This window comes from Neopsephotus bourkii, unplaced genomic scaffold (assembly GCF_033783945.1).
Source record: "Neopsephotus bourkii isolate Nb327-2 ecotype Australia unplaced genomic scaffold, CSIRO-AGI_Nbou_v1 NB_318, whole genome shotgun sequence".
Lineage (NCBI taxonomy): Eukaryota > Metazoa > Chordata > Aves > Psittaciformes > Psittacidae > Neopsephotus > Neopsephotus bourkii.
Window position 1 is genome coordinate 7943568 of NW_026900826.1, and position 10330 is coordinate 7953897.

The 10330-nt window shown below is 47.4% G+C and overlaps 1 protein-coding gene across 1 annotated transcript in view; it reads right to left on the reverse strand.

Annotated features, from left to right (window-relative positions):
• RORA (RAR related orphan receptor A) overlaps positions 1-7467 on the reverse strand; it is a 344549-nt gene extending 337082 nt beyond the window's left edge. Inside the window, exon 1 of the mRNA XM_061347587.1 lies at positions 7162-7467. Within this exon, the coding sequence (XP_061203571.1) occupies positions 7162-7333 (172 nt within the window). The 5' untranslated portion in view covers positions 7334-7467. The remainder of the gene's footprint in view (positions 1-7161) is intronic.
• Between the last annotated feature and the right edge of the window lie 2863 nt (positions 7468-10330).

Below are 10330 nucleotides of genomic sequence, written 5' to 3' on the forward strand. Positions count from 1 at the left end.
TACTGGAACATTTATGTACATGCAGTTAATCATGAATTTTAACTTCTGTTCCTTTACATCCTTTACAAATATGTTTATGTTCTGTTTTGCTAGATTATATGGGAAGTGAAATTGAAGACAAGTGGAAAAGTGTGATGTATTTTCCCTGTATTTCCCAATATCCTCAAAGGCAAAGAATGACTGTGGCACCCACATCCCCTATCCCTACTGGCTTAAGTGTCAAGAGATCGCCTAAGTCATTCGTAAAAGGTCTGTTAAACACGAACACATTTCACGTGCAGCAGTGCACCTCACTATTTAAAGAAGCAATTCCATAGGAATCTGCTTTACGAAGCAAGGCCTACCACATCCCAGTGGTTCCCCCTGGTTTATAAGATTGCACATACCAGCACGGGACCAAACAATTAATACATCCAGAAATACCTGAAGATACCATTGATCATAGGTAACGGGTGATCACAATAGGGTAGGCAGCAGGATCTTCGATTATCCCGCTGCTGGGGGTATCATTTTCAGGAAGGTATTTCAAACCAATTTCTTTACCATACACTGCCACAGAAAATATCTAGTCATTTTCTACAGGAATAGAGCTGTTTGACCCAATTCCAATGCAGATAATTATATTATCTGTATCTAAAATCCCTCTGAGTGTTTCAATCAGGTATGGTATTCTTCAGTTTCTGTTCTGATCTGCTTAGCACGGCTGAGCACCATTAAACAGCTGTCAGATTCCACACAAGAACTGGCTAGATTTCAGTAATAAGCAAAATGGTTCCCGATAGTGTTTAACACACCTGGGGATCCTTCCAAATGAACAGTGCAGTGAGGCTAAACTATAGATTAAACTGCTGTAAAATAAGCCCCACCATTCCTTCAGAAAAGTACACACCCTAATGCATTTAGTCTCTGAAGAGCTCAGTTGTTACCAAGAATGAAACACACCTCGATGAGACTTCAGATAAGGGTATGAAGAATAATTCACAACCTTTACATTCAAGAAATTAGACAATTAACTCCTCGTGACATACAGCCCAAGCTATTCTCAGGTTTCTATCAGCACAGACCATCTACAGTAGATAGCTGAAGTGCTAAACCGTGAGTCAGAGAACAGAGCTCAGTATGTTAGTTCGGCTATCACAAAATACAATACTAGCCTCTTCATCATTCTCAGTTCAAGGAGATTTTGTAACCAACACTGAAGAAGCAAGCGAGCCAACTGATGAGGGCATAGTTACTTCGAAGTGAGAAGAGGATTTCTAATCACCAGAACAGCAAAGCTGTGGAAGAGCCTCCTGTCAGAACACTGGGGCCGAAAAAGCTAAAACCCTTAAAATGAAGTTCGATTCATCTATGAGGTGAATTCTACAGCATGGATCTAGGAAGGGAAGAGGATTTAGCCTCTGCTCTGCAGGGCCCTGGCCTATGTATCTGTAATGATCTGTGCAGCTACCGAGGAGATACATCTGACAGCTGGGTATATATATATATATAAAACCCTAAAACTACATATATATAACCTATATATAAACTTAAAACTATATATATATGTGTGTGTGTATATATAATCTTGAAATTTAAAATAGCTCTGTAAAATACATTTCCAGAAGTGATGATCAAGGCTACAAAGCAATAGGTGAAACACAAGATACTTGAAAACAGAATGAGAGGAAAACAAGAAAGCACAAATCCGCATAGGAAGCAGGGAAAGTTCCATACATCCTGAAGTTTCCCCAATACCTTACCTGTAGGAAATTCCTCTTCCACCAAAGCCATAGGAATTCAGAACACTACAGAATCTCCCTTGCTGGCTCAGGTCCAGGTGTAATAGTTCTGTGACAGAAGATACGTAGCTCCACTTGAGAAGCATCCACTGCTCCCCCCACAACATCCTGCCCCAAAGGAACCAAGACGACAGCAAGTCTTTGATGGTACAGGTGCCTAGAGCTAAATGGTCGAGGCTGGACAGAGAGCAGAGGTGACAATAACCTGGCAGTTCAGAAATTGAAGGCCTTAGGTCAAGTGTATTGTTCCATTTTGACAGCTCCTGTGAACTTTAGTAGCGAGGAAACACGGAGTCTGCAGACAACCCTTAAATTACACAGCACCCAGACTCACCAGTGCATGCAGACAGACCCCCAATTCTATTTAGTTTTACTTCTATTATTTTCCACACCTGTTTTTACAACTGTGTGGCACTGAAAACACACTCCAAATGTTTCAGCAGAGGACACATCCCCTCTTCATGAATTAGCTTCATGAGTGATACAGATAACAGTAATGTAAAATGAGGTTGGGTTTTTTCCCTTCTCTTTTCACACGGATAGCTCTCCGATTAGATCCACTGAGATCAACTGAGCCATTCCAGATTCTCCCCAGCACACGTTTTTGTAGCTTAGAAAACAAATACTCAGAGAAGGGGGCGGGGGGGGGGGGAGAAAATAAAGGAAAATATTAGACAACCTCTCAAAGCTGAAATTGCCTTTCCATTCAAACTCAGTGCTATACCCCAAACTGAAATTGTCACACAGCCCATTAATCTCCATTACAAAACATGTTCTTTATTTACTAAAATTACAGCATTTGCTTGAATGATAACAGTATTTACATACTGGTTTATGTGCTCCTGAGATGTTTCTCAAGCAAATAAAATAAGAGAATAGGTTACGGTTTATTGAAGTAACAGAACTGCATTGTTCCTAAGAGAACAACATACTGCTGCCGTTACTGCTCCTGTGCTGCAAGCATTTAAAACAGTCTTGTCCTTTAAAGGATTCACAGCACATATCATTTACCAAAATAGGACTAAATCCGTGTTGCATGCAGAATAGCCCTCAGTGCTGACAAAGGCAACCCAAAGAATCTACAGAAAACATCTAGATTTATAAAATTCAGAGTCCTCCTGAAAACAACACATTCAATTTTGTACCGTGACTCTGCTCCATGGAACAGGCTAAATCCAGAAAGGGAAAAAATCTAGCAATAAAGGATCTGTTAAAGACAAGAACACCACAAACATACTGATGTCACTATTAATGATGTCACGTCCCCACTTGGGGAGGATCACCAAGATTAAAACAAAACACTCAAAGTGAGCCCACCCTCCCCCCCTATCTATCAGTAGAGAAGGCATAAGGCTGAATAGATGCCAAGATAATAAATTCCAAAGGCTTCTGGAAAACAGCAAATACTTTGAGTACCTCAACAGTGAGAAACCAAGAACAAGCACCTACACAGCTGCAGGTTTCTGCTATTAAATACAAAGCATCATAAAATTATTTACATCATGGGAAGATGCTGTGTGTAAGAGCTGCCGTTAAATTTTTTGGCAAGACATCCTCTCTTGATTGACTTACCACTGAGACCAAGAGCTTGGTTCCAAAAACCAGAGCAATTTTTATCAGATTAAAGAGCGTTTTGTATACTTTTCATTTTTAATGAGACAATAATTCTCTATTAAAATACTGTTTATTCAATTACAACTATTTCTAAGGGGACGAGTAGAACATTAAGCCTTAGACTGCAGCACAGGGAGAACTCCAAGGAGGCCGAAGCCTGCAAAGTGAAACGAATAGCACTTCACAGTCACAGTCCAGGGTGAGAGCTGGTGAGCAAAGCATTCCATCTACTAACCATGGCAAACCACAAACCCTTGTTGCGGAACACACACAGGCTGAAATTCAACCTGCTGGACAGTGACTGCCCTTAGAAAAATCTTAAGAATCGGTGTCAGGAGTAAAAAAAATATCATTTTGAGGGAAAATCAGGCTTTTTGTCCATTTCCTGCTTTTCCCATGTACAGTGTCAATTTTCTAACACTCATTTTTGGTATCAGACAGTGGGCTATTTCCCAAAACACACAGGTATGCATTCACACTCCTGTATGCTAAATAAATCAGGTAACAATTCTCCATTTGAAAGGTGCTTTGGGTAACTCCTAAATTTATGCTTTCAGTTAAGCTTTTGACACAGCAACACAAACAGCCTAACCCTTGCAAAATACAAATCAAGGTATGTAAGGATTGGGTGCTCCAAACAGGTTTGTTCATCAGGCAATGGGGTGTTTTGAAATGCTGGCATTACAATAACTAAAGCTTCACTTAAGAATATCTTCTACAGCTTCCTCCATTTGTAAACTAGTTATTGGAAAAACCTGAAGTACCAAAGCGGCTTTGCAGCAGGTGCAGCTATGAAAATAAGGGATATGAAGGAAATCTTTCTAGTCGTTTAAAAGCTTTGCTAATTCAAAAATAGGGATATTTACAGTTAGAGGGGTGCATACATGTACCTATATCTAAGTATCTGTAAATCTGTATTGTTCCTCCACAGAGATTCCACAGTCCAGCTCTGCCAGCTTACCAAACACTGCAGGATCACCACCCAAACAGGTCAATTCTTGAACTCAATACACAGCTCAACATATACAAGCTTATAAAGTAGCTGTTCTAAAAAATAATTTCACTTATACTGATTAGGCATTAAGGGCATGCTGTCGCCATAGGAAATAAAAGGCCATTAAAAAAAACCACACAAAAGAGGCAAGAAATCAAATTCTATTTCAATGGCTTAAAAAAAAAAAGGGGGGGGGGGGGAATCTCCAAGTCCACAGGGACACCTAACAGCTAATCTGTCAAGTCCTGATTTCAAGGAGGCCAAGATGTGCATGTTGTCATGTTTTCCCGCACAGTTCTCCCTGTTCAGGCTGGAACCATCAGAAAGGCACCATCAGCGGGTCTGCTGTGTGTAGTTCCATTTACTTCCCATACGCTAATTCATGCAACATGAGTGCAGAATGCCAGCTCCATTCCCTTACTGTTTGCACTCTAGGAGTAGACTTGTATTTTCTGCCAACTCCATTACATCACCCGAAAGAACCCAAACAGTTCCTTTTTTTTTTTTACCCTTCGCTCCAGATCCCTGCCCCTCTCCTTCTCCCCTCTCCCTCCGCAACAAGCCCTTCAAGCCAGGTACTGCCGGAAGCTTTATTTCCCTCAGAGGGCTGCACAGCCACAGCATCCCCTCGCCTGCTCACGGATGTCTTCCTCCATCACTGACCTTCCTCTTCCACCCGGCTGTTACACAACCCAGTGCCCGCCCGCGTGCGGCGAGCCCGAGCCCGCTGCCGGACCCCCCCTTTCCCGTTCCTTCCCCGCCGAAATCGGACGGGGGGGGGAGGGGAGGAGGAGGGGCATTTGGGTCAGCAGGTTAGCAGTACCAAAGCCTAAACAAATCGGACCGCAAAGAAAAGACTCCCTCACCACCAGAGCTGCCTGGTCTACGAAGCGCCCCCCCCCCTTTTCGCATCCATACAGGAACGACTGCCGAGCGTTACATAATTTATGGGATCCCAAAATCACCCCACTTCCTCCTCCCCCAAGCCCGGCCCCGCTGCCCGGCAGCACCATCTGCCCGCACCGCCGGAGCCCTCGGCCCGGTGAAGGATGGCGGAGAAGGGGGGGGGGGCTGTCGTTGTGTAACAACCACTAACTACAGCCGCTCCGCAAACATGCACCAAACTCCCCGCCACATTAAAGAAATTTCCTCCCGTGTTTCTGATTAACCTCGTTACATAAGGCGCTTGCATTCCAAATCCACTCTCGCAAGCTCTAAATATACCCCCCCCCCCTTCCCCGCGCAGCCGAACGCTCCCTGCGCACACGCCCGCGGCCGCCCGGCCCTGCCCCGCTCCCCCCCGCCTCGGCACCCGCCGAACCGCGCTCCCCGCCCGCAAAGCGCCTCTAATTAAACGTTTCGGCGTGTGTCATCTCGATGGCTTTTACTGTACGCGGATTCCCTGAGTGGGAAGCTGCCTGCGAAGGGGGAGGGGGTGTGGCCAAAAGGGGAAAAATACTGTAAAACACAAGCCAACACATCATCAGCCATATTCCAACCTACATCCCCAAATCCCTCCGGCCGAGGAGGGACGCGCTCCGCACGCCAGCGGCCGGGCATCGCTGCCCCGGCCTCGGCCGCAGAGGGGCCGCGGCTCCCGCCGGGCACGGACTTCCCTCCGCCCGACACGTCTTTCAGCCGCCGTGTGTATTGTGACATCGCGTTATTTAATTCATTTCTCCCCATCACCAAGTGATTTTAGCGAGCGAAGCCTCTCTAGCGCAATCCCCCCCGCTAGCGCACTCCCCCCCCCCCTTGTAGGAGCAACGCTTCATAAATTATTTACAAGTAATTAAAGCGGCAGCCTCCTCCCTCTCTCGTGTCGGCGAACTCCGGCGGTGTTTGGAGCCGGCGCCCCTCATCGTGCCACGGCGGGAGCAGGGGCCCGCGCTCCCTGCCCCTCCGCTCCGCGCCACTCCACCGGGCAGCGCGGCCCCGACCGAGCCCACGGCAAACTTCAGCCGAGAGCCTCAGAGCTGACCCGCGCGGCTCCCAGACGCGGGCTGAGGCAGGAGAGAGGTGGAAAGGGCAAGAGACGGGACAGGGGGCTCCTTGGCTTGCTTGCTTGTTTGTTTGTTTGCAGCGGTTTGTTCGGGGGAAGCACGGGGGAAGCGAAGGAGACCCCACGGGAGCAGGGACACCCTCCGCAAAGTTGTGCGCCTCCAAGAAACATCAGCTCCGAGCCCCTCCGCTCCGCCAGGAAAATGATTTTTTATGATACACTTAAATGAATTACGAGGGGGGAAGCAGCGCGCGGGAGAGTAAGTCACCCGCAACCCTCCGGTGCAATCACAGATCCCCCATTCACAACGAGCCACAGCGCACCCGCTGAGAACTGTCAAAAGGAGACAGACGAGGGGGAGAACGGGGGGAGGAAGGACGCTGCAGCTTTAAAAGTTTGTTCCCTTCAATCCCAATACTCCTGCTGCTGCTTTATATATTTATAAAATTATGTAATTTCAGGGGCACGGTACCCATCCGAAGACGGGAGGCAATAGCCCAGAGAGGCAGGAAAGCCCCGAACACCGCTCGATATTTCCATCGCATTCGTCCCTCCTCCCGCAGCAATTAGGAGCAGCTATAAAAGTTTGCAAGCTTCGGCGGGGGGTAGGAGCGCGGCTTGTTTGCGTGCGCGGCTCCCTCACGCACGAGCAATAAACCAGGGGATTAAATCGCAGCGTTTCCCCCTTCTCTCGTACCCCCCTCTTCCTATTCCCACCCACCCCCGATCCCACTCCCCCGGCCCCCTCCCCCTTCCCCAGGTCTCCCTACCTCTGCTGCCGCTGCTGCTGGAGTAGCTCTGCCTGCGGACCGAAGCCGGCGCTTCGCTTTTCCGGGCGGGCTCCAGGTTCACCGGGGTGTCCCTGGCGCCGGCGGCCGCCTCGGAGACGCTGCTGCCCGGCTCACTGGCTGCTGGATCGGGGGCTGCCGGAGCGGACTCCATGTTTTTCCCAATGTAGATCGCTTGGAGATGGCGAAGCTCCTACACTCCCTCTATCTTCTGTTTCCAGCGCAACTCTATGGTAGGGAAGCAGAAGGGAGAGCGCGAGCGTGATCCAGATGGGATGTGAGCTTGCCTGGCTGTGACCACAAGCAGCGCTAGCGAGAGCTGCGCGCACACACACACACCCCGCACACCCCCCCCTGCACCAGCACCCCGCATCGCCGCCCTCCGGGGGTACACCGGGAGCCCCCGCAGCCCCCGAGCGCGGACGGGGGAAGGGAAGATGCGGGAAGCAGGCCCGACCTCTGCCTGCGCTGAGACCCACGGCTCGACGCGGTTGTGGGGCCCGTCCAACAAGGTGACCGGGCCCACGAGGAGCACCCGGCTTCAGCGGGACTTGCTCCCTAGCTTCTTTACCCCCAGGACTCCTTCAGCTGAAGCTGCATCAGAAGATGCCAGTTGTATGAAGTGCCTCGGGACCCACCGGTTTAGCAGCCAGAGATGACAACATTTCAGACAATACTTTGCTTTCAAGGAAGTGCACTTTGATGCAGGACAAAAGGTGACTAGCAAGGTGCCAGAAAACCTCCAGATCTGGTCTGACTTTAGCAAGCTCACTTGTGCAGTTCATAGTCTCAGTAATGGTCAACTCCTTGTCCATTACCCAATGTTAAAGTAACAGCTGCCAAGAACAGTGTGCTGAAGAGCACATCACATCCCTCTTGTATAACAGAGGCCATGTTACACACAGCCCTACTGCCTCCTACACAGAAGGTGCTAAAGCTGCCTGCTTTGACTGCTCCGACTGGCCTGAGCAGACCAAATCATGGTATTTGTACTGGTAGGAGTACAAGGTTTTTCCACATGGCACTGGGGCCCATGCATGCAAGCAGCTGATGTGGCACCTTCTGCCAGCCAGGACTCCTGCTACAACTATCAACACTGCTGGTGCTGGTACCTAGTAAAACCCATAGGTAGATCCTGAACAAATCCACATTCTGCAGTCTAATCACTAGTAGTGCACTGCTGTCACAAATGGTGGCTGCTCACAACTGTGAAATGTACCATGAGTCCTACCTGCCACAGGAGCTTGTCCGCAAAGTGGATCACATCTTGCACTGCTGATGGTTCTTCTAGTGTAAGGGCAGAGTCTTGTTCATTTGGGTTAGTTCCTTTGGAAGTCCTGAAGCTCCAATGACCCGTGTCTGAAAAAAACCCACAACAGATCTGTTGGCTGCCTTCATCTGAAGGATGGGCATACACTGCAGAAGACATTAAGAATGATTCTGCATTTATTTTAGAGTGTGAATAAACATGAGCTGGACTTAGAGACCTTGCCCACTGGGTAAATCCATGCTTGTTCATGAGGGTTAAGTATTCAGTTAGGGCAGGCCTGGAAGCCCTGGGGTAAGGGGACAAAAGGCTACACTGTTTGTCACCAGTGACAAGTGAAGCAACCTCTAGCCTGATAGAAGCTGTTCCTAGACAGCAGGCTTGGAGGGAGGTGGGGGATGAGTGAAAATGGAAGTGGGAGGCAGTTTGTGGAAGTAGGAGTACAGTTCACTCCCAGCAAGGTGGTCCTCCTCTGATGAAAGTTTGGAGTTTGGTGGATTAGGGCTACAGTTTCCTGCAAACTCTCTCCCTCCTCACTAATTGGCAGACTCCAAATAGAAGCAAGAATTATGTGAGCTGTGGAAACTGAACTGCCTGTTATCCTGAGAGAAAGCTTATCCCTCCCCTCTTCAGACCAGGCTTTAAGCAGGAGGCTGACCAGGCGATGTGTGTTGGGAAACTTGCCCAGCTAATAAAAAGAGAAGACTTCATTTCTCAAAGCTGCCAGACCACCGCCTTTCACCAGCATTGGGAACAATTGCACTACTTGCTACAGCGAGCATCATTCATGTGAGTGTTTTGCAGAATTGTTTTTAGTACCACAGATACTTCACATTATCGGAGACCATGGGCTCATTTTTTCCTTTCCCCTTTTTACGTGTTAAAGGCTGCTGAGATTCAGGACCCCTACCTTAGCTATACAGTTGCCATTTAGTGAATCTTTCCCCTTATTTTCTAAAATCAAACAATTTTTCAACTTACTTTCTTAGAAGTGAAAAGGGAACACTGAAGGCACGCAGTAGAGCTTTGGTTTTCAAAAGAAGTTATGGGTGGGAAATGGGAGAAGTAAACCCAAGTGCTTACAGCAGCTGAGTCAGTGAAGAAGAATAGTTAATTTTATGTTGGTTAACAACATCTCCTCAAGTCACTAGCAATAAGAACCAGCTAAAGCAGGACAGACTTACAGCATGCTTGTAGAGGCAATAATCTTAAGAGGGTTTGTAGCACTTACGCAAGCCAAGAGACAAAGAGGGTGCCCAAAAAGCCTGAAAGCACCATGAGGAAAAAAAAAAAATAATAGGGTGACAGCTGCTGGAGCTTTATCTAATGGAGGAAAACCATCATGACTCTTGTCAAAATCCTCTGTATGAACGTGCTCTGCAGGGACATTCCCTGGGTCTCTCATTCTTTGGTCTTTTATTTCTAGTTTCCAATCCATACCACGATGGTTCATTAACTTTGATCACTAAACTTGTTTGAACAAGTGAGATGGCATCAGCAGCAAAGTCATGCTGAGAAACTTGAGAAGAAATGTTTGCTTAGACTGAGAAGGGCTTTAGAAATTGCTGCAACAGATCCTATGAGAATTAACAGTAATGAAACAAAAAGGGACAAGCATCACCAAACATTTCCTGTTGATTTTCTTGATTTCACGTAGATACAAAGATTAATAGTATTGAACATTATAATTTAAATAATCAGACAAATTTTGTATGATTCTGGAGTAGACAAGATCATGCAGACACTTTTTCAGAGCACAGACACAATGGTGGAGCAGGGGCAGAAAAGCTGTCATGCACTCAACTGACCACCATGGAAAGCAAGCTCTTGTGTGGGAGAGGTACAGGATACACAAAGCGCACACACACAGAAGAAAACCACAGT